The 25,469-nt window shown below is 41.4% G+C and overlaps 1 protein-coding gene across 2 annotated transcripts in view; it reads left to right on the top strand.

Annotated features, from left to right (window-relative positions):
* Positions 1–25,469, top strand: part of HCN1 (hyperpolarization activated cyclic nucleotide gated potassium channel 1) — a 310,860-nt gene that overhangs the window by 13,208 nt on the left and 272,183 nt on the right. For both annotated transcript variants that reach the window (XR_008317402.1, XM_053301293.1), the window contains exon 2: positions 22,860–23,283. Coding sequence is in view for 1 of the 2 variants with exons in the window: in XM_053301293.1 (XP_053157268.1) it covers positions 22,860–23,283 (424 nt within the window). In the remaining variant the exon portion in view is untranslated. The remainder of the gene's footprint in view (positions 1–22,859; positions 23,284–25,469) is intronic.

Genomic DNA, 25,469 nt, shown 5'->3' with positions numbered 1-25,469 from the left:
TGCACCTCTGCATGAGAAGAGCATACACTTCTCTCTACATTTTTAAAGCACTTAGTTTATGAGAATAGATGATTTAATTCTTTTTTGTTGTTGTTGTTGTAGGCCAGAACTTATTCTGGGTGCTAGAATGGGGTCATAAAATTTAGTGGTGGGGCACTTGTTTTCCATGTAGAAAGTCCCAGGTTCAGTGCCCTGGAATTCTCAGTTAAAAGATCTTCAATCACATGTTGGGAAAAGCCTTTGCCTGTGGCCCTTTTGATGAAGAATCCTGAGATAGATGAACCAGTCATCTGACTCACTGTAGGGTTGATTCATAAGATACACTGGAACAAAATCTTTTTCTCTTAGGAGTTTCAAGAAATGTTTGGATACACTGGATATCAGGAGAGTTTCAGGACTGGAGTGGAGGAGTCATATTACCCTTCCCAGATTTGTGATTGGATCACTTCTACTTGTTTTGCCCGAAGGTTGTAGAATGTATTGATAAGGAAAAGGCATTGATAGTATTAATGGGAAATTGGCTTGCCTTGGCCTAAGGATTTATGGTGGTTGTGTTTTTAAATTGGTTTTCTGTATCTTGACCATTGTAAGTTTACTGTAACTGTTAGTCATGGACAGTTCCAGGCACAAATGGAACTGTCAGGTAATTGCTTTTTGGGAAATACAGACCTTACAATACAGTACTTTGGGACAGGGGGATTTTCACATAGGCCCAGAAAAACAGCAACAGTGTGTTTGTGAAATAGGTGTCACACAGTTAATGTGATGCATAACAAGACCTGTTTGGGAGAGGGCACAATGCAGAACACAAACTGAGCTCGTGGACAAAGGGTGTGGCCAACTAGGGTTAGGCTAGGAACGCGGAACCTGGACCAGAGGCAGTCGCCAAACACACAAACAACTATATCATATTTCCAATGAGGGAAAAGATTATAAAAATATAAGAACAATTTGGCTAATGGTCAACAGCTCTTCTTAGGAGGCCTGTGTGCATTCTTAAGGATTGGTCAACTTCTACTAGCTTGAAAAGCAATTGCATTTATTTTGCAGGTGTCTGCAAAATTATTTGCAAAATTAAATTTAAAAAATATTTTTTATTTCTCTATGTAAACTGCTTTGGAAACTTTTGTCAAAAAGCGGTATATAAATATTAGTTGTTGTCTGTAACTGGATTTTTTGGTAAGAAAAATCCATTACATGAGTTTGTAACTTGGTTATATTTCTGGCTGTTTTCCTTGTGGGTCCAGTTCTGAAGGACATAACAATTAGTCTCTTTGTTCATCTGCTGTGATAGTGGCCATGCTTCTGTAGATAAGCACAGGATTTATAATTTTCCTTCTTTTTAATTCCAACAGGGTTGTGTATTTAAACACCAACAGTATTCACTTGTACTGGATGCATCACTTGGAAGAGCCATTTGGTTGCAGTCCCCAGCCATAGCTGTAAGTGCATCCAGGCTTTCCATAGTAACAGCAGGTCAACAGCATGGCATCCCCATGAGAGTTATTAAAGCAATGAACTGCTTTTTATTGGTGAGGTGAGGGGAAGAGTTTATGGAGATACAGCCAGGAAGGAAAAAAGATAAACTGAAGGTGCTCTAATTGAATAGCGCATTTATTTTTATTTTAATTAATTAATTAATATGCCTCCTGACTTCAAAGGCTCTAGGTGGTTAACAAAAATAATTTCACATCACTGTGGAATACACAGTATTGCTGGGTGTAAAAAGGCATGCCACTGTCTACAAATATTTACATTTCCTCATCCAGATGCTGGAGAAGTTCTGGGTAGAAGACTTAATGTATGAGCCAATTAATGAGGCCATTCACAAAATCAAAAACAGCATTCTACCTGGGTTTAGGAGCTATGTGTGCTCCCAATTTTTTGTTGTGTGGAAGCAAGGTTAGAGAAAAAACCTTGGGTAGAAGTGATTGTGTGGAAGCAAGGTAGGAGGAAAAACTACCCAGGGTCTCCTCCTACCTTGATTCCACACAATCACTTCTACCCAGGTTTTTCTCTAACCTTGCTTCCACACAACCAAAACTTGGGAGCACACACAGCTCCTAAATCCGGGTAGAATGCCATTTTTGATTGTGTGAATGACCTCCCATTATCTTGGGGGGGGGGGAGTGAAGCTATTCACACGCACAGGCAACAAGGAAGCCCTGCCTGGTTTTCCCTGTGCATGTGTACCGCTGGGATCAGGCCCAATCCCAGCAGCGCCTGGGTAGCAAACCCGCCTCCGCAGCCACCCTCTAAAATGAGGTTAGGAGAGTGAGCACTCTCCTAACCCAATTTCTGTGATTGTCCGGTAGAGTGTGTCATGGCTGCTAGACTGCAGGGATTCCGGGCAACGTCAGGGAGGGTGGATCCCCATAATTCCGGGAGGCAGCCCATAGTCATTTGGGCAGGTGATCTGCCTGCCTAAGAGGGAGCCCTCGGTTGTCTGTGGGGAGGTAAGCTCTTTAAGGTTTCCTCCCTGCTAGCCCTCTTGACCTTTCTCATTGCTAATGAGAAAGGGCTCAGTATGTTTATAACAACAGACTTCAGTTTTCAGGTATGCATTAACCACATAATTCTTTCTTCCATTTTTTCACTCATAATAAACTCATGGAATTTTACTTCTTTTTAGCCATCTCAAACTTCTGAGGGAAGTGCTTAACCTACTTTGGCTGTGAAAAATTAAATGTAGAAGTGTGCAGTAGACTGCTTGTTAATTGTCTGAAGTCTTTTAGCCATAGATTTCTCTAGTTCTGTTTTCCCCAGAGGCTGGGCTTCAATTCTGAAATTCATCGTCTGTTCAGCATTAATTCCTAAAGGGTTCATTCTAGACAGCAAAGTAAGCTAGTGACAAAAATCGGTGGGTGTCATTGTTGGTGCCACTTCAAGGTCATTGATACACAGCTTTTATAAAGTGTATGTTAATAGAGCATTAGATTACAAACTGCAGAGTATAATAAATATTTTTTTTGTCCATCATGTAAGGAAAAATTGGACCTTGACCATAAACAGGTGCGACTTGTGCACCTGTAATGTTTGTGATGCTTTATTGAGCTAGCTATGGTACAACCAATCTTAACTCTAATACAGCAGATCTGGGAAGTGGTCTGTTAAAGCAATGTTTCCCAACCTTGGGTCCCCAGGTGCTATTGGACTACAGTTCCCATAATTTCCAGCCATAGTGGCCTTTACCCATTTTGACTGGGAATGATGGGAGTTGTAATACAAGAAGAACTCTGGACTCATGGTTAGAAACCTGCATGTTAAGGCATGGGAGATGTTCCAGACTGGATTTTTCCCGTGCTGCTCAGTTACATTAGTAGTACAAGCTAACTTCAAAGGAGATGCTTTTTGACAGTCACAAAAATGAAACTAAACAGGCTTTCCGTCAGCCCTTAAATAAAATTAAGCCATTTTAATCTTCATTGCTGATGCAAGTGAGAGAAGCCCAAGGCATAATATTATGTAGAAGTATACACTCCCTCTTTACTAAATGTTAGTCTCTGCTAACTGGGCAAAGGGGCACCTTTCAGAATGGTGATTTTTTTTACTTTTAGCTGGGGAGAGCAACTGGCCCATTCAATCCTAGTACCCAACTTCTGGTGACTGTTGCTGGTGTCTACTTTTTAGACTGTCTTTTTAGACTGTGATCAGTCTAAAGATCTGGACAGGGAACCTTTTTTTTCTAAAACAAAACCATGTTGAGAACTTTTTGTTGAGAAGTATATGTTGTTGGTTGTTGCTAACCACTCAAGATGCATGCTTAGACACCATTTTCTGCTGGGAACAAGGAGCTTCCTGTTCCTAAGCAAATGTGGCTGGCAAACAGAGAGCCTGGCTGCTTCATACAAACAGCTCTGGGGCAATGGGGGTGGGTGGGAAGTGGAGCTGTATTGGAAGGGCAGATAAGATCTGCCTTCCTCCTTTAAAAGTGCCCGCTCTCCACTGCCCCAGTTTTTCACACAACGCTTTTTGCACATCCCTACCAGGGACTGCATGCAAAGCAGATGCTCTACCAGTGAGCTACGGCATCACCCCCTAAGGGGAATATTTTACAGTGCTGCCATGTAGTCACCCATCCAAATGCAAACCAGGGCAGACTCTGCTTAGCAAAGGGGGAAATTCATCCTTGCTACTGCAAGACTAGCTCTCCTATTGGTTAGTTAACACAGTCTTGCCAGTTACCACTGGATTAGCTTCAGGCCTAATGCTTTGAGGAAAACGTTAAATCCAAGCCTTCCAGCATAGCAGTGTTCCTTAGCCACAGTTCTGCCTTCTCTTTGCTTATTTCTGCAGACCTGACATTTGAGTGTTTATTGATATTTCTGGTTCAAAGTCTTCCAAGGCCACTTGCACACTGAAGATGTACCTGTTGTCCATCTTTTAAGGCTTTTAAGTGCTGTCCTCATTTGATGTGCTAAAGAGAGAGCACAGCAGCAAAGCATAAATAATTAATCTCTGTTAGACCATTTTGAGAGTCTAACATGGTGCTACTAAATGGAATATATTTATATTCATATTTTGTGATAATGAGCTACAAGCTTACTTTTAATCCCACTCCCAGAGTTCCTCTTCTTTTGTCTGCCCTAGTTAAAACAGGGACCATTGTTGGCCATGGACTTGTTTTTTTTTATTTTGATTGTGTGGTACTAGGCAAAGTGCTGGTGCTTTAGAAATGAGAAGGGGGGGAAATACTCAATATAATCTGCATAACTCAGAAAACCAGAAATAGGAAAAGAGGCTGCAAGAATGCTGCACTTGCAAAATATAATTAAATAAGAGAATCCAAAAGTACTGCAAATCTGTGCAAGTAACATAAATGTGTTTGGCTTAGAAAAATTTAAAACATTGAGGTAGTATCCTGATTTAGAATGGAGCGCTTTGCAAGTAAGCTGTGCAGCAAGAGCCGCAGCACAAGGTACTCTTGGACAGCTGCCAAGGGCCCAGTGCCTCAAAGGGGCCCAACGCCATTGCATGCCCTGGCACTCCCAAGAAGCATTGGGTCCAGCCAAGAGGCCCACTGAAAAAGAAGCCTACAGCTAAGGGGTGGGGGGACCCACCCAGGTAGGAGGGGACCAATCAGGCATCACCATGCTGAGGGCTCACTCAGACCTGGGTTTGGCCCTGTGTGAGGCTGAGGCCCGGGCTGTACATAACACGGAACTACAGGTCCATGCCCCCCTCCCCCCCTCGCATTCGGACACTGTCTCTGTGCCATTGGTGAGACTACAGAGAGGCTGGGGTGCTGGCTGTGCCATCTTTCTTCTTCGCAGGACAGCCCACACACCCAATCAGGCTGAAGTGAGGGAAGAGTTTCCTCCCTCAGCTCCTTCATGGGGACCGAAACTGTAGTGCCAATGTTCGTACGTAATTCTGGCGCTTCAGAAATGGAGTTTGTGGCAGCGAAACTCCACTGTGACTGAAGGTTCACAGTGGAGTTTGCTGAGGGAAAGCGTGGGTCACTTCCTGCCCCCCCAACTCCATTTTCCCCAGTTCAAATGTTCCACTTTGGAAACGGAAAGTGAAGGTACCTCCAGTTTCCTGCTGTGTATGAATCACAGTTTAGGCTCGCTGTTGACCTTTAAGAGAGTCTTGAAAACTTACTTGTTTGGCCTGGCCTTCCAAGGTTTTTAAATTGTTTGGGGGTATTTTAATTGGTTTTAAATGGTTTTGAATCATTTTAAAAATGTTTTTATATTGTTTTAAGTAGTGTGTTTTAGATGGTGTTTGCTTTATGTCTTTTAAAAATGTGTTGTGCATCGTCCAGTGCTTTTGGATGGAGCAGTCTGTAAATGTAATAAATAATAATTAACTGGCCTGATGCTGTCACCCGAAAAGTTAGATTTAGGTTGTCAGAAGCAAAGACAAAAGGTGTTTGAAATCATGCAAATAGACAGGGAAGCCGATTCCGAATGCAAACAGTGCTTGGATAATGAACTATTAAGATAGCCGGCGGCAGGAAAGCTGCATTGTTGCAAATGTCTAAGGGAATATTTATACATTGACTTGATATATTGCGATTTGCAACCTACTATCTTTCTGCAAGTTTTCATTTTAATATCAGTGTTATCAATGGATGCTGTATTGTTATCTGCAAAAGTTTCCTTACTGGAATATTAGCTTTCATTGTTTTTCTCTGTATTGTATCGCATCGCACCCTTGACAGAGCTATTCTATTCAACTTATTATGATGGGAGGATTTTCCCTTTAATTTAATTGACTGGATAAAGTGGATCATTTGGAATGTATAATTGAATGATAAGTGCAATAATTTCTAACTCTGAGACATAAAGAGATCCTTTTACCTGGTGTGAGCACTACACAACAAAACAAAATTAAGATAATTTAATGCTTGGGAATAAAGTTGCTTATCAACAAAAGAAAAAGGAAGAGTACAGTCAGGTCAGAAGTGTCAGTGACCTAAGTTTCCTCGAGTGCTTATTTTAAGAGCAGCTTATCAGTAGTTTTAGCTATGGGCAACTTACTTGAAGGCAAACACCTTTCATTGTCACCTTTAACCTGTATTTTATGTGTCTGAAGCAGACAAGCAGCTGTGGCTGTGCTGTGTGAAGTCATTAAGGAACTAGGGAAACTCTGAACTCTTGGGGATCAGGGAACATTTTTATTCCAAGGGATTTCAAAGTGTGTGGGCTGTAGAACAAAATGCATTGTCAAAATATAAGCTGTGCTGGTGAGTCTCCCTTTCCCCCCATGGTTACGTACATGTGTATGATTACTTTGTTATTAGCTGGCACTGCCCTGAGGGCACTGCTGTGGCATTTGGAAGGATATGAATTACAACATCAATATACAATTTTATTATTTTAATTCATGACCATTGTTTACAATAGATTGTTGCTTTTGCTGGACAAAACTGCTAACTGAACAAAGAGGCACTTTTTAAAATTGGTGACTCTATTTAGCAGGGGGAGAGCACCAGGCCGTATCCATCCCCAGCACAGTGTCTCTTCAGAGGCTGTTGCTGGTGTCTATCTTATGTTTCTTTTTAGATTGTGAGTCCTTTGGGGACAGGGAGTAATTATTTTATTTATTTATGTATATCTATGTAAACTTATGTTAAGAAACACCTTAAATCATGCCCATGGTTTGCATTGACATAACTGGCTCCAGGAGGTCCTGAATGTTGGGAATTCTCTCTGGTAAGAGACAGGGGCGTAGCAAGGTTGGAGTGGACCCAGAGACAAGATTTTATAATGCCCCCCTCATCTTAAATGAGGCTGAATAGTGGTAACAAAAAGCATAGTAAATTTGATATCTATATCTATATCTTATCTATCTATCTATATAAACACATGTGCCACAATAGAACATCATCCTAAATTATTTTTTAAAAGGTTTTGTAAATTGTGGACTATGCAAGTCATTTAATGGTACTAGAGAAAGATATGCTGTTGTGGTAGCTCCAGGTCTTAACACCCACATTGGTTTTGGAGGATGAATACAACTGAAGGAAATCCGGGTGGGTGCGCAGCTGGGGGAGTCAGTCATGTGACTTACCTCTGGGCACCCCCCCCAAGGCAGTGGGGCCCCCAGACAACTGTCTCCCCTTGCCATATTATAGTTACTCCCCTGGTAAGAGATACCCTTCTGTTACAACAGAGTGCACAGAGGCAAAACACAGCAGAGTCTGCCCAGGCATGCGTGTATGCTGAGAGTAAAATAAACTTGGAGCCAGTTCATAGTTTCAAATCAGTATAAGGAGTCTTTATTGGTGAACTCCATTCTAGATAGGAAAGTGGAGAGACAGGATCTCTAATCTAGCTAGCTATCTGGATGCAGAGGGATGGTTTTTGCATCTCTGCACACATGGTGCAGGGAGAGAGGAGCATGGATGTTGCAAGAGAGAAGAAAGGGGAAGAGGAAGAGGAAGTGGCAGGAAGGAAGGAAGGAAGTCCCTGAGAGTAGAAATCTACATATCAATGGAATAGTGTCAGAGCAGTAGGGAAGGGATGAGCAATGTCTTGACCCCTCTAGCCCTCTGACTCACTATTCTGTCCCCCTCTGTCATTGAGACATGAGACAGTGCAGAGTTCTTCACTTCCAACACTGAAAACCCCCAATTCATGCATGCCACTGGTGATGTTATGCCCATACAGTGATCATTTTTACAATTTCTTTCGTTGAAATGCAAATTGGGAAGGATTGCCTAACTGTGGTGGTGGTTTCATTCTTCTAGTGTCCCAGGAGATGATCTGAGGATTCATGATATAACAATCTTGCTGAAACTCAGCAGATCTTCAAAATGTAATCATCAGGAGCCCCATGTATGCCACTGCGAGTTTCATGATTTATTGATTGCTTGATTTTAGAACATTTTATACCACATTTATAATACTACATTCATACAAAATAATTCACAATAAACCTAAACTAAGAAATCCCATCATCAAAGGAAGAAAAGCAATAGACAATGAGAAAACTGGTAACAGAATAAAATGCTGTAAGAACAGTTTAAAATATGTCTACAATTTAAAAATTCAGTTAAAAATTTGCAAAGATGGAAGAAGGATAAATGTAATAGTACATTTATATAGTGACAGTGCACACTTGCTCACAGGAACACAAAATCATGGATGGGAGTTAGTATGCTTCTTATTCCAGACAAGATTAATACCACAAATAGCTTGGCTTCTGTAGAACATGATGCTCACTGAGCACTCAAGTCCTACTGCCTTGAAATGTACTCAGTGGCTGACATCCTGATTAATGAAGCATGCGTGCTTTGAGCCCCTGGGCCACATGGCAATAGCCCCCACACGACCCCACGAGTTGTCTAGCATGTGTGTTATTGTGGAAGAGGACTAAGAGTTTGGAGTGCTCCCCACATTCCAGAACTGCTCTGTAAGGGTGAGCAATGTGTTTCCAGTTTTACAGAGCAGTTCCAGAGTACAGGCTCTCAGTTGCCTTCTGCAACAGTGAGCATGTTAGAGGACCTGGGGAGTAGCATGAGGGCTAGCTCTTCATGCCTGCAGGGGTTTGGACCATGCACGTGTCATTAGTTGGGATGACAGCCAGTGAGTTCGGTATGATGACTTATTTTATAGATGAAATACATATTGTAGGTTACAGAAAACTGAATTATTTCTCATGGGAAAGGTTTAGATGAAGGCGTATGTGTGTAGGAAAAGAAGTGAAACCAGAAAGTAATGTTTAACATAATGTAGGCCTTGAGAAACTTTATTTGGCTCTAGTGGCCGGTCCAAAAACTTAGAAGCCAGGCAATTGACACTTTATTTTGTATATTTATTTGTACATTTATATCCTGCTCTTCCTTCAAGGAGCCCAGAGTGTGCATCGTAGTGTAGTGTTTAGAGTGTTGGACTAGGACTGGGGAAACCCGAGTTCAAATCCCCATTCAGCCAAATACTTGCTGGGTGACTCTGGGCTAGTCACTTCTCTCTCAGCCTAACTTACTTCACAGGGTTGTTGTGAGGAGAAACTTAAGTTTGTAGTACACCGCTTTGGGCTCCTTGGAGGAAGAGCGGGATATAAAATGTAAAAAACAATAAATAAATAAATAAATAAATAAATGTTCTCACAACATTTATTCTCACAACAACTCTGTGAAGTAAGTTAGTGACTGTCCCAGAGTCATCCAGTGAGTTTCATGGCTGAATGGGGATTTGAACTCGGGTCTCTCTGGTCTTAGTCTAGAACACTCTAACCACTGCTCCATTCTAAGTTACCAGACTTAGTGATTGATGTGGATACTGTGAAGGGAGAGGGTAAAGGGCATCTCTTAAGTTCATATCCTTTACAAGTAAAACCCTTAAAACAGAAACAGAGCTGCTGGAGACGAATAATGATTTTATTAATTAAGGGTGAGTTTCAGGCAGCCCTCTGCAAGTAAGGTGCTCACTCATTTTGAGTCTTCTGAACCCGCCAGGTCAGGTTGCCAGTGCATGTGTGGGTGTCATTTGTGTGCTGATGCCGTGCGGGGATTCTTGGGACGTGCACTACCCCTTCAGGAAGCTGCGTGGAGCAGTTCTTAAAGTTCCTGGGCCCCGCTCACGAAAGCGGTTCATGCACATCCCTACTCTTGCACACATACTTGAATGGGAGTTTCTTCAATATTTAGCTTGGAGCTATAAAAATTATCAAGTTGCAAATTGTGATTGTAATAGGATGTGAAAATTGAGCTGACAGTGCTTTTTCACAGTTTAATAGTGTGCTATAAATTAGCAAATCAAATTCTAGTATCACTTTCCTTTTACAAACACCCATATTTGAATGTGCACTTATTGAGAAATTTTATGTTTAATCTTTGTGAATTTTCTCAATCACCTTAGAACAGTATTGAAGCAGAAAGGTATTGTTGTTGACCTCCACCTTCCAAAGCAAGCAGTCACAGCTGAAATTGTGAGAGCCAGTGTGGTGTAGTGGTTAGAGTGCTGGACTAGGACCAGGGAGACCCAAGTTCGAATCCCCATTCAGCCATGATACTTGCTGGGTGACTCTGGGCCAGTCACTTCTCTCTCAGCCTAACCTACTTCACAGGGTTGTTGTGAGGAGAAACCTAAGTATGTATTACACCGCTTTGGGCTCCTTGGAGGAAGAGCGGGATATAAAATGTAAAAATAAAATAAATAAAATAAATAATAAACAAGTTATATATGGTAATTTAAATTTTTTCAGGTATAGAAGGTAGATAAAACTGCCAGATCACACTGCTGAACAGCAAATGCATGAATAAGAAAGAAAAATGGAAATGTGTAAATAGCCTCTCATAAATAACATGTTTGATCCAACACGTGTGGCCCATGACCATTGAAGGCCAATTCTGTGTTCAAGTAAGTGATGTTATAAATGATTCATTATGAGTTATTTCCCCAGCTCTGATTCCACTCAGTCATTGCTATTTTGGAGAGAGAGAAGGAAAAGAAGAAAATTAACTGGAGCATTTTCATATCTGCGATTAGTGCTTAGCTTTAGGGATAAATATTCTTAAATGGACGCTAAATGCTTTGGCAGTAATGGTATTTGTATAGCTAATGCTTGGGAACTTCAGTTGATAACACTGTTTTATTTTGAATGCCAAAGACTTGCTAGCAGACAGAACAATTGCCGTAAATTCCCACCTAGTTAGAAGGATCATCAAATGGTATGTTTTCTTCAGCTCTCAAGTTCATTGCTGAGGTTCTGTCAGTCAAACTGTGAATTTTGAATGGGTGAATTTATGATTCCACTCCAAAAACAAAGGAGTTCTGTTTGTCTGTGTTTTCATGTGCAGTGTATGCATACATGGAGCAGATCATACTTCAACTTCAAGCAATTATTTTGAAAGAAAGCTATTCCAACTTGAAGTCCTCCCCACTACATTCTTCCATTATCTCATTGATAATTGGTAGAGTATAAGACTATGCACAGGATCCAGTGGTTTATGTTTGAGTTGCTAGAATTTAGATCTCTTTGGGAGGCTTTACAAAGAGAGTCAAGTTGTTTCCTTGTATCCCATGAAAGTCCTTTTTATTTTATTTTTCTACTTCCCAGTTCTGCTTTTTACTCTTGCCTGTGTCCCAGCATGCTTCTGCTGTATGCCATAGCCATTGTTTTATCTACTATTCTTTATAAACTATTTAAGGCAATCCACATCTGTCTGTGTGCATGTGAAAATCACTTTGCTATTTAAAGGCAAATAGCAGTGGGTGGCATCTGAATTAATGGCATGAGTGCACTTTAAGAGAGGAGAGATTTTCACCGGTCTCCCCTTCCCTCTGGGGACTCTCAGGGACATATTTTTGTGAGGTATGGTGGGCTGCAGAGGGAAGGAGAGACCAGTGATAATCCCTGACTATATGCATTCAGATGTGTAATAATTTGATCAAGAGGGAAGGGCAGTATATTACCAGCAAACCCCTAGAAATAATGTGAATGCAGATGAACGTGTTTTGACATTACCAGTTCTCTTGCTATATGTATGTATTGCAACAGTAGGCATACATTTTACTAAAGTATACATTTTAAAAGGTAGAAAATTGCTACATTATAGTAGTACCTTTTCTGTCCCATAATGCTTTCCAGTAGCAGCAGTATTTATTTATTTATTTATTTATATTTATTTATCATATTTCTATACTGCCTGATATGTTCATCTCTAGGCAGTGTACAAAATTTAAAATATGTAAAAGTTACAAATTAAAATTACATAATTAAAACAATAGAATTAAATAGATATTAAAAGAAATTTCAAAATTATTAAAATTAATTCTAATTAAAAGCCTGCCTTGAGGTTCTTCCTGAAAACAAATAGAGAAGGAGATGTTCTTATTTCAGTAGGGAGCATATTCCAAAGCCCTGGGGCAGCCGCAGAGAAAGCCCGATCATGAGTCTCCACCAAATGAGCTGGTGGCAACTGTAACTGGACCTCTCCAGAAGATTGTAACAGGTGGCAGGATTTATGACAAAGGAGATGCTCTCTTAAATAGCCTGGACCTAAGCCATTAAGGGCTTTACAGGAAAGAACCAGCACTTTGTATTTCACAAAGAAACAATATCGGCAATCAGTGCAGTTCTTTCAAAACCAGTGTTATGTGACTCCTTCATCTTATCCCAATCTGGCTAGTGCATTCTGTATCAATTGTATTTTCCGGACTATGTACAAAGGCAGACCCACATAGAGTGCATTACAGTAGTCAAGCCTGGGATTTACCAGCATATGTACCATTGTTTTAAGGTCATTTGCCTCTAGAAATGGACATTGCTGAATTATCAGCCAAAGCTGATAAAACGTGCTCCTGGCCTCTTCCTCAGCCTGAGAAGCCAGGGAGAGCTTTGGGTCCATGGGCACTCCCAAGCTACGGACTTGATCTTTCTGGGGGAGTGTAACCCCATCCAGAACAGGCAGATCTAAACCATCTCTCGGGTCCTGTCCTGAGAGTCAGTACCTCTGTCTTATTTGGATTCAACTTCAGTTTGTTATCCCTCATCCATCCCATTACTGCCTCCAAGCAGGCATTTAGGAAGATATGCCACTTCCTGATGATGTCAGATAAAGAGGTAGATCAGGGTGTCATCAGCATATTGACAGCACTGCACCAAACCTCCTGACGATCTCTCTCAGGAGTCTCATGTAGATGTTAAAGAGCATTGGAGACAGTATGGAGGCTTGTGGAACTCCACGCTTCAGTTCTCGCTTAGCGGAACAACAGTCTTCAAGTGACACCATCTGGAATCTGCCAGAGAGGTGGGAGCGGAACCACTGTAAAACAGTGCCTCCTAATCCCACCTCCCTCAGACTGTCCAGAAGGATACCATGGTCGATGGCATTGAAAGCTGCAGAAAGATCCAAAAGGATAAGCAGAATCACACTCCCTCTGTCGATAGCCAGTTGGAGATCATCCATCAGGCTGATCATCCATCAGGCTGATCAAGGCAGTCTCAACCCCATAGCCCACACGAAAGCCAGTTTGAAATGGGTCTAGATATTCTAAATCATCCCAAACTGCCTGCAGCTGAGAGGCCACCAGCTTCTCAACCACCTTGCTCAACCATGGAAGATTAGAAACAGGTCTGTAATTAGCTAACTCTGAGGGATCCAGTGTAGTTTTCTTCAAAAGTGGTCTAATAATAGCCTCCTTAAGACAAGGAGACATCCTGCCCTCCCTCAGAGAAACATTTATAATATTTACCAGACCCTCTCCGATAATATGATTATTAGATGAGATAAACCATGTTGAGCAAGGGTCAAGAGAACAGGTTGTAGGACGTACAGTCCAAAGCAGTTGTCCACTTCCTCAGGAGTCACAAACTGAAAATGATCCAATCTAACGCCATGAGACGAGTTGCTGGACACCTCCACAGTAGATTCTGCAGTAACTGTGGAATCCAGCTTGGCCCGAATCTCAGCGATTTTATTTGCAAAAGAGTCATTAAAAATGTCACAGCGAGTGACTAATGGTTGCAAATTTAAATTCAAGGGGGAGGGTGTACATACTAGCCCCCTCACAATCCTAGACAACTCAGCTGGACATGAATTTTCCGAAGCAGTGCGGGCAGAAAAAAACTGCTTCTTTGCTGCCCGCATTGTCATAAAATAGCAAGAAATTCCATTGGGTGCATGAACATAACAGAACATGTTGAGTAACTGTTCATATGAGGGTCTGTAGCTTATTGACAGAACACGTCTTTGGCATGCAGAAGGGTATAATTCCTAGCATCACCTGTAGGATTTCAGGTAGGTGGGAAAAGATCACAGGACCTTGGAAAACTGCTAACAGTATAGTATGAAGATAGACCAAAAACCTGCCTTGATATAATGCAGCTTCATTTTTTAATATATTACCATTTCCATATGTGGTTGTTTAACTGCCTTGGCATGTGTAGAAATCTCATTTGTGCTTGTATTATTGATCAGACCACAGTTGAGTTAATTTAATGTATGTTCAGTCATGCAAGTGGATATGATTTGTGGAAAATGAAATATGTGCAGCTGCTATCCCCAGTACCATGGTGACTGTGGTGGAAAGAGTTTGGCTGTAATCACTGCTCCCTCGCCAACTTCACCCAGCTTCTATGAGCTCCCCTCTTGACAGTTTCAGCCAGCTGTAGAATGAAGAACTGAATGAGAAGATAATATGGGAGAAAAGTTGTCTTGCCCCACACGCCATCGTACATCAGTGATGGGGATTGAGGCATTGCAAACCATGCAGATAAGAAAAACAACAACATACACCTTGAAGCTAAGATCATGGAAGAATTTTGCAGGTGCTGCAAAAGAAAACACATGTCCTTCTTGAAGAAAGACATATTAAGGGTATTCACCTGCACAGCCTAACACAGGCAAGGTCAGCCCAGCCCGAGTTAGGCTGCACAGGTGAAGTACAGGGAGCGAAGTTGCTCCCACGCTGCACTCACACCATACCCTACTTACAAACCTGGCATTTACCTGAGGTCTGAATGCAGAGGTCAATCACTTAACCTTGACTGGTGATCATCTGGGCAAGCGCTACCGGGTTATATGATTTCCCCTGGCCTGCCTCCATCTCCAGCAGTGAGTGGGGGGAAGGAGCGGCTGCAGCGAGTGTGGTGGCTGCTCTAATGAGAGCAGCCGCCATGTTAGTGCCCTGGGGCACCCTGGGATGTTGGAGGAGGGAAGTCCTCCCGCTCCCAGCATCTCCTTTCACTGCATTGCCATCTGTGTGGGCGCACAATGAGGTGGAGGGGAGGACGGCAGCTGCTTATCTGATGGGGAAGGCAGGTGAGCTTCTGCCTTCCCCACAGCACACCCACTCCAGCAAGGTCGTGTGCATGATCTCATTTCTTACTCGGACGAATGCTTCTGTGCACAGAAACACGGTTGTGTCTTTCTACCATTTGGGCATCTGGTTTGCATGAAAAGGATCATAACGTATGATTTGTCCAAATGCATTCTTTGCACTTTAAATCACACAATAATTTATCTTTTCACAGCATTTGTTGAAGAGGAGTTGTGAATGCAATGCTGCCTCCTCCCTGTTACCTTTAAAATCATAGCAAACATGTTTTTCCTCAAGCAAGTGAGAAAAGCAAATATTGTGAAGCACTAACAGGAAAAAAAAGTAGTATTGTGGACTAATGTTCTGGTTTTAGAAATGACCACTTAGATTTCATAATAAGGTAAAGCCGTTTGTACCTCTGAACATTTATGAGATCTATTTTGAGCTAATGGATGGTGCTTGTCAAATGCACCAGTTTGATTTGCAGGAAGTTCTTGCAGTGAGAGTGTTGCCACCCCCAAATTGTTTTTGTTCCAAAATGCTATATTTCCATTTAAGCATATTGTAAATGTTTGCTGGTCAATGACCGAATAAACTTATCTCTCTCTTTAAGCATAGCGGCTACTTGGCATAGTGAATAAGAGACTTTCTGAATCATTGCTAGGATTCTAGTTCAAGTTCACCTCTGCTGTGAATTCGGAAGGTGAGCTTTGGCTAGCTATTGAGCCCGTTCACATGGCACGAGCTGCTTGGTTAGAGGAGAGTTTTCTCAAGCAGCCATGTCCTCTGAGAGACTGGGAGGCCTCCTGATGCAGCTGCTTGCCTGATACCCAGGCAACACATATGGCAGAAGGGAAAAGGAGTTTGACCTACCTACCTCAAGTTTTGGTCACCTGCAACAAACAGCCACTGGGAGCAGCAGCCATTGAATCCCGATTGCAGCGTGGTCATAGAGAGGAGCCCTGCTGCATGGGCGAGGGCTGCCTCTCCATGCCCATGTGGTGCATTGTGGGATGTGGGAGGACTTCCTCTTCTTGATCCCACTTTGGGTATCTGCAGCCGCACTCATCATGTGGGTGCACAAATGGAGCCTGGAAGAGGCGCCGATCATCTGGGGAAATGTAGGTTGGATCCTGCCCTCCCCCACCCAAACTCACCCCCCACCCCAGATTGATTGTATGAAAGACCTCATTGTCTTTTAACCTTGGTTCTGCATCAATGTGAGGATAATGATAATGTTACATATCCTACAGGCTTGTTGTAAGGCTTACTGAGATGATTTATTGGTGTTTTGAATGCTTTAAAGCAATGTATAATTCTTAATAATAATAGTGGATTAGAACTAGTGCATCTGTGAACAGAAGAAATTTTGTTCATGCAAGGGGAGAGGGGTGATACATATGGATCTCCCCTTTCCTGTGCAGTCTCCTATGTTCCCTGAAAATATGTCCCTGAGGGATTTTCAAGGGGCATTGAGAGGAGCAGAAGGAGGGGGGATGGTGAAAATATCCCCTTTCCTTTTACATGAACAGAACTTTTTCAGTCTGTAGAAAGTACTTGTTGGAATTGCACTATGGAATTATGATAATATACTAGTGGTGGCTTCACATGATTCTTGCCAAGGGTAATGGATGAGTGTGTGCCACCAACCATGGTTTCCAGTCTACCCACTAGAGTTTCTACCAACTTCTCTGCCCAGCTTCCAATCTTGGTTCCACGTGGGTGGAGGAAGTCAGTAGAATTTTAGATGGATGGGTTGGGAACTGCCGGTTGGCATGATCTGCTCTTGGTTTGGGCCTTCCAGACTTGCTGGCGATCATGCAAAGCCACCCTTGGTCTTTGAGCCTAGAACTTTACAAGAGAGATCTGAATTCTCACTCACAAAAATCCTGCTCACTTTGCCTTTGCTCTATATGTCCTCAGCAGCGTTTCATTTTAATTAGCTCCATCATGAATCTGTATTTTTTTTATGACAGAGCTTGACCTAATCTCATGGCACCTCATTATGATCATTTAAGCCCCAAGGAATCTTTGAATCCAAATTAGTAAGGATTTAAAGTGTGTAATTTTTCCACGGCATTGGACTGGCTAAACCTCATAATAAGCCTTCATGCGCCAGCAATTGTTTATAACTCAGGGACTTCAGAGCCGTGCTTGTTGAATAGCCTTGACTTGTGTCAACCTGCGTTCTGCTGTAAAACCTTTCTTCAGGGTTTAATTTGAGATGGGACTAATCAGGCTTCAGCTCAGCTGTGGAATTTGTGAAATAATAATAATGAGTAGCTCTGAGCCATGCAGTTGCCATACACCTGCAATTAGGAAGTGGGTTTGAACCCTGACCTTTACTCTTTCTGGAGACTGATTCTGTGCTGCTTTGTATACTGAATGTGACCTGTTGAGACGTAACACTAAACTGCATGAATAAATCTTGTACTCTTCCATGCTCAACTCTTCCTCTCTTCTTTTCATATTTGCTTTGAAACAGATGGCAGTACTGCATTATTTATGAACACAGGATACTGTGGTTTGTTAACTAACTAGGGTTAAAGCAATCCAGGATATCAAACTGGGGTTTGATCCTGCTTTGGTATCTTGGTTTATAATACCTGTCATTAATTAACACACAGTTCTCTGAGTTCATACTTAATGTGGAGCTGTTGTTTGTTTTAGATCTCCTCTTTTTCCTCAGGTGCAAGAAAGGAGAGGGGAGGGGGAATGTGCAAATCTGTGAATCCTTTAGGCTTATCACATAGCACTAAAACATGGATTAGCATTACTTCTGAACTATTGAGGTGATAGACTTGAGGGTATTGTCAAAACTCGTATATTGAAAATAGCATTTTTAGCATAACGTGATGCACACTTCAACATTGGCATTTCATATCTGGGGCTGCTGTGCAAGTAAAAGGCAATCCTGTTGATGTGGAGGCAGGCAGTTGTGCAGTGACTTGAAACAGTTCATGGGCACTTTTGTAGCACTTCTTCCATTGTTCACTGGGGCACCATTGAAATAAATTAGATAAGTTAGTCATGATGAACTTAAGTTACATTAATTTCAGTGGGACTCAGTCATGAACAACTTAGTCTGGATCCTACTTCCCCTCCTCCTCTGAGCTATTTTTCTCCAATATACAGTTTTACAATGCAATGTAAAACTTACTTACATGTTGATATTTTTGGAATTTCAAGTTGAAAGTGTTTGCTTTAGGAGAGATACATGTCATAGGACATACTCTGAAAACCTTTCTGCTGCCATTAAAAAGATCTCCACAAATGTGAAGTCTTCTATGTTAATTAATATGCCATTTGTGGTATTAATATTCCATTTGCCATTATATTCCACTTCAACGTATTTTACAGATATCTAATAATGATGTTAAGTCCTTGAGTGTTGGATAAGTACTTCCATATTACTCATGAGTAGTTTTCATAGTTAATGATGCATAGAAATACAGGAAGTGCAGGTAAATCACACTTCCTGTATTTGCATGTATTAGTGTCTGAAATGGTGGCTTATGCTTCTCTGTCATGGGAGATCAACCTTTGAGTGAAAAAAGGACTAAAATGCATGAAAAGTGGGAATCTTGCATTATTGGGTCAAAGTGTTTTAAAGAGGGTGGTCTTTTGCTCAGCCCCTAATAATTTTTAGCCTACTTTCCATAGGCTTATGAGATCACCCGGCATTCTGTGTGTATGTCTGTGTCCCCCCCCTCTCCCATCAACTTCGCAACTCCTGGACCAATATAAACCACATTGGCAATTGTAGGGATACTTCAACGGCATAGTTTGTGATGATGTCATGCACCCTGATCCAAGATGGTAGACATGTAAACTTTTGAGGTGCAAGTGGGCTGGCTTGTGAAATGCCTAACCAATTTGTACCAAATTTGCTACAGCTGTAGGGACGCCTCCCCAATGGCGTGGGGTGTGATGCTCTCATCCACTCCAAGATGGTGGCCATGTAAACATCTGAGGTGCAAGCTGGTTAATTTGTGGACTGTCTATCCCATTCGAACCAAATTGGGTACAGTTGCAGTGAGTGACACACAGGGACACCTCAGTGGTGTAGTTTGTGATGATGTAATCCACCCTCATTCAAGGTGGCAGTCACATAAACATTTGAGGCGCAAGTGGACTAACCTTTGGACAGTCTAACCAATTTGAACCAAATTTGCTACTGCTGAATGGACACATAGGTTCATTCCCTATGGTGTAGTTTGTGATGATGTCACCCACCCCGATCCAAGATGATGGATGCATAAAATTTCGAGGTGCGAGTGCACTAACTTGAGGACTGTCCTGCTAACTGGGCAAAGAGGCACCTTTTTAAATGTGATGATTCTCTTTATTTAGCAGAGGGAGAGTAACTGACCCTATCCATCCCCAGCACAGTACCTCCAGTGATTGTTGCTGGTGTCTTTTTAGCTTGTGCGCCCTTTGGGGACAGGGAGATATCTTCTTATTATTATTTCTCTAGGTAAACCGCTTTAGAAACTTGTGTTGAAAAGTGGTATATAAATAGTAGTTTTTGTCTAACCGATTTGAACCAAAATTGAACTAGCTGTCGTGAGTGACACACAGGGATACCTCAATGGTGCAGTTTGTAATGATGACAGCCACCCCGATCCAAGATGATGGACACATGAACATTTCAGGTGCAAGAGATCTAACTTGTAGACCTCAATTTGAACCAGATTTAGTCCAGATGTAGAGACAGTGAAAGGAAAGCAGGCTGATTAGTTCTTACTAGAACAACTTGTTAAATCTTTAGCAACTGGGGAGGTACTGATCCGGATCAGGACTTACATTAGGTGGAAAGTGTTAAAACCACCTCTTCCCCATACTGTGGTCCCAAATATTGATCTCCCACCCCAATGGCTGCAATTTAAAAATGAAAAAAACAAGCTTGCAGATCCAATCTTTGTGTTGAATGTCATGCCTTGAGACCTGAAATCCTCCTGCTTCCATTAGTAATGTATTCTCTTATTAATCCTGATATTTCAGAATTACTTTCTCCCCATTCAGATTGTTATAATGAATGAATGTGTGCATGCCCCCCACAGTGTTTTAATGGATTTAGTTCCATTGCAGTGGTCGCATTACTTGCATCCATCTGTAATGTGTTCCATATTTTTGATGTGGAGATGGGCAGCTCAGCTTGCCTACCAGTCTGCCTCCTAGGATTTGTTTGAACTCAATCTGTTATGACAGTGGGGCCAGTGGCCCCATTACAGTGACAGAGCATAGTGTGTTATAACACACTATGATGACAACATTATATGCTCTGAGACAGGGACAGGCAACGTCGGCTCTCCAGCTGTTGCTGAACTACAATTCCCATCATCCCCAGCTGTAGTTCAATAACAGTTGGAGAGCCAAGATTGCCTACCCCAACTCTAGGAGCTGTGTCAATGCTGTGCCCCAAGGTTGCTCCCCACTTCTCTTTGCAACATTCTTGATGACTGCATCACATTGGAAGGAAGAGTCGCTGAGCTTCAGGGCTCCATCTCCCCAGCGGAGGAAAGAGAGAGATGATTATACTGGTTGCAGATTGGAAAGCAGGAAGCTTCACTCCTGTTGAACCTACATAAAAAGGGAGTAGGTTGTGTATAGTCCATTCTTCATCAAGCATATTCTGCTATATTTTGGGTTTGCATTTGGAGGGAATCCAAAAGTGAGTTTCACTGAGTGCCAGAGCGTTCATGATTAACAGCAGGCACCAGTTCATTTTTATATAAACACCCTGATAGGTTTTGACAGGAAGGCTGGAAAAAATCTACCAAATGCCACACATCTTTTCAGATATGCCATGGAATGATAAGCTAATTCTTCAGCACAATGCTGAATTTATTCCATATGCCAATCATTGAGAGGAAGGAATGGCAGAATTTCAACATGTTTATATAACTTTGGATGTATTCTATAGAAGGAATTTGAGACTTGGTCATAATGAGTCTTCCTCAGACCAGGAGAAAAACTCCCTCGCTATCACTAAGGTTGGGTTAGCATTGCATTGCAGCTGCATTACACAAGCCTGGAAGTTGGGAATGGTTGCAAAATTTGTTATCCTAGCAATGTCTAATTTTAGGTTTTTTTTAAGGAATATATATAATTTTTTTCATAATAGAGACTTCAGGTCATGCACAGGTGCCAAGGCTCCTTAAAAAAAACAACCAAAAAACAATTCTTTTTAAATTGTCTTCTTTTAAAACTTCAGTCTGTAGCAGGCCCCAAAGGAGGCTAACACCATTGTTAAAAACAGCTACATGAAGAATGCACCCCCCAAAAAAAACCCTTCTAAAGATTTAAACTGTCAAATAGAACAGTAATTAAAAACAAAGGATAGTCACATCAACAATCAATTCAGAAACCAGAAGTAAAACAAACCCCATCAATGCATCAGCTGACCTAAAGGTCTCTTGAAATAGAATGCCACTTGCTAAAAGCCTGCAGCTGATAGGCCTGGCAGGCTTCTCTTGGGAGAATGTCCCAGTGGACTACCATGACCAAGATATCCCTTTTTCCTTGTAGCCACTAATCATGCTTCAGAAGGCTCTTGATGGCACTCAGAGTTCTTTTTTGAATTCCCAATAATCCATTTTTTTAAATGGATGACTGTTCCTAGCCATCAGGATTTCAGAGCAAAATTTCAGTGTATGGCTTCATAAAGCTTTCAGTTAGCTAACAGAGTTATTCTTCCCAGGCTGCTTTCTAGTACACAAGGATTGCTGGTGTGTTGAGGCAACCAAGAAAATGAATATTGCTCAGAGGATGCATTCAGATCATTAATAAATAGCATTTATAAAGCATGTGCTTATTTCAGCCCTAGACATGTTTTACTTTGTTGAGCTAACTATGAAACAATGCTCTTCACTCATGTTATGGATGCTTGCTGTTCCAGGGCAATCACTTGCTTTTAACAGATCAAAACTTGACAATTGCTTGATAGTAAAGGCAGTGGCTAAGAACAACTGAATTTCTACAGTTGTATTTGGTCTGCCAATGCTTTTACTTTAATTCATGCAGCCCTCCAACTCCACTCTGATATAGGGTGACTCAGGATAGCACCACACTTCATGGGGTAGATGTGATCTCTGGATACACCAGCATTACACTTATGTTTCATGCAGCAAACATATGAAATGTGGATGATATAACTGCATCTTCAAATATATAACCATGATTTCCAGGTACATATATGTGGAGAATTAAAAGCTGTATTGTGCATATGGGAAATACCACTGAGCCTGGTCATATTTGCTGCATAAGGTATGGAGCCATCCCTACCTTCAGGCTATTCCCTCTGTAAAAATGCAGGAGGAGGCTTTTCTGGGGAATAACTTGGGGCCAAATACTGACCATAGGCAATATATTGCAAACTCTTGACTGCTTACCATTTGTATTATAGAAAAGAAGTTCATATCATTGTCTGTCATGAGTAAGAGCATACTGCAATTATAATGTTCCGAACATTTATTGTGGTCTGTTCTGAGACTGAATGCTGATGTGCTTATCAATGTTATAAAATCCCTTGTGATTTAAAAACCCTGTAAATAAAATGTAATTAATTGAGTTAGAGAAATAATGTCCAAAATGTTTTACAGTTTGATTTGTTCAATAACAGTGTTTTCTTTTTTCTCTTAGGTTTTACTGGGACTTAATAATGCTTATAATGATGGTTGGTAATCTTGTCATTATCCCTGTTGGAATCACCTTCTTCACAGAGCAGACAACAACGCCATGGATTATTTTCAACGTGGCATCAGATACTGTGTTTCTGTTGGACTTGATCATGAACTTTAGAACTGGGACTGTCAATGAGGACAGCTCTGAGATAATACTGGACCCCAAAGTCATCAAGATGAATTATTTAAAAAGCTGGTTCGTGGTTGACTTCATCTCATCAATACCAGTGGATTATATCTTTCTCATTGTAGAAAAAGGTATGGATTCGGAAGTCTACAAGACCGCTAGAGCGCTTCGCATTGTGAGGTTCACAAAAATCCTTAGTCTATTGCGTTTGTTACGGCTCTCAAGATTAATAAGATACATACACCAGTGGGAAGAGGTAAGATTCTGTTTTATGCACCTCTTTATCCATTAGATTTGCTTTGAAAATAATAGTACTATATTAAGCTCTGATAGCCAACAGAAACTTCTTTATGCAGATTGCACTTAGGAAACAATGTTGTTTGCTAGGGTGTGAGCAGGATTTCTGCTCATCAAGTTGCTGAACAACTCTGCTGAAAATCAAAGAGGAAATTAATTCAACATAAAGGTATCCATGCTTGAAGTGGGGTGGGGGTGGGGAAATAACTTTTCTAGAAAGGCTAAATTGCATAGGTCAAAACTTCTCATCATGAAAGCTTGCCTAAATGGATTGATACTGTGTTTACATAAAACTAATACTGCATAGTAGTATTACCATAGCACTGGCTGTAGTAAATTATCTGTAATAATAGTACTTTTAAATATTCATGTTGCAGTATTCAGCCAGTCACATGCTGTTTGCAGTTCCCCCATGATCAATATGAACTGGTCTTTGTACAGTGTATGTATGTGGTCAAGGAGGGGGTTGTAACAGTAGTTGCAAGATGGTGGGAAATGCTCCCACTCAGTGGTTCTTTTCTTCACCTTTCTTGCTTCCTTAATTTATTTCAGTGAGGACTAGTGGTTTGAGGTGAACCTCAGGCCTTTTTTTTTTTTTAATTACTTCTGCAAGTCAGATTGTGGATGGATGTGAGGACAGTGAAGCAGAGTTGCCTCACTGTTCCCTTGATTGATCCTTGGGAGTACCTAGCCAGAACAGAGAGGTTCTTCTGCCAATATAAAGCGATTGCCACTTAATTTAGGCAGTCATGTGAAATGCAACTGGACTTTTATAGGCAGCAGTAATAGTATGAGGCAAAGTTTGTGAAGGTTTTGAAACAAATGGGAACGTACTTCCCTAATTCACTACATTGACTCAAATACAGATAACTTGCCTTTTCCCACAAGTCCAATAAATGCAGACTAATTTTCTGTGGAGGTTCTCCCTGTCCACCCACCCCCCATTTGGGAAGCAGTTGTATTTTATGCCTCTATTGCTGTACTTCCTCCTCATGTTGCTGTTCTTCACATGATGTTGTTCATTGTTTTAATGCTGCTCTTCTTCTTCTTCAAATTAACATCACCTTCAGTTACTGAGACAGGAAGGAAATTCATTAACTTTATCAATAAAACTGGTTCAAGATTGGTCACTGTTAGGCTTTGGCAATTGAGTAAGACTGTTTTTGGCCCAGATATTAAAGGGCAGGAGACAGACTAAGTTAGGCATGTAAGTAGCTTTGCAGTGAATGGGACATGATAGTCATGACTTGCTTGTCTCATTGATTTCAGTGGTGCTTAGTTGTGACTAAACTAGTCTGGTTGCTGTCCAGTGAGTTTGTCAGAATGTATACAAAATGGCTGAGATCCAGAGAATTGTGTAGCATGTTCTTTGTGCCTGAGGGGACTTTGGACTTGTGTTTTCTTGAACCGTACCTCTCAGTAAACAAAGGACTTTCAAAAAGCAGATGGCATGGAGGCCTGCTGGTTAAACAAAGTAAAATAATCCCATTGTGAATGACCAAGCAGATCTAAAGGTAGCTCTTTGGATCCTGGCCAAGACTTGTTTTAGTATCTTGGCCTTCATCCTAGAACTTCAAGGTGGTGCAGATGGGGTCTTCTCATTTTATTTTCACAATAATCCTAAGAGGGAGGTTTTATTTTATCTCATACATTCATTCATTCGATTTATATACTGCCCTTCCAAAAATGGCTCAGGGTGGTTTACACAGAGAAATAACAAATAAATAAGATGGATCCCTGTCCCCAAAGGGCTCACAATCTAAAAAGAAATGTAAGATAGACACCAGACCAGCATCAGTCACTGGAGGTACTGTGCTGGGGTGGAGAGGGCCAGTTACTCTTCCCCTGCTAAATAAAGAGAATAACCACGTTAAAAGGTGCCTCTTTGCCCAGTTAGCAGGGACTGAGGGTGTTTGCCAAGCAGGGATTGCCAAGTTAGCAGCAGGTTGAGCTGAGAAATAGTGATTTGCCAAGGGCCTCCCTTTGGATATCATAGCTTTGTAGGAATTTGAACCTGGGTTACAAGTTCTAATAGAAACCCTGCTAACTGGGCAAAGAGGTACCTTTTTAATGTGGTGATTCTCTTTATTGAGCAGGGGGAGAGTATCTGACCCTCTCCACCCCCAGCACAGTACCTCCAGTGAC

This window comes from Hemicordylus capensis, chromosome 2 (genome assembly GCF_027244095.1).
Source record: "Hemicordylus capensis ecotype Gifberg chromosome 2, rHemCap1.1.pri, whole genome shotgun sequence".
Taxonomy (NCBI): domain Eukaryota; kingdom Metazoa; phylum Chordata; class Lepidosauria; order Squamata; family Cordylidae; genus Hemicordylus; species Hemicordylus capensis.
This window is presented reverse-complemented; position numbering and strand designations above follow the sequence as displayed.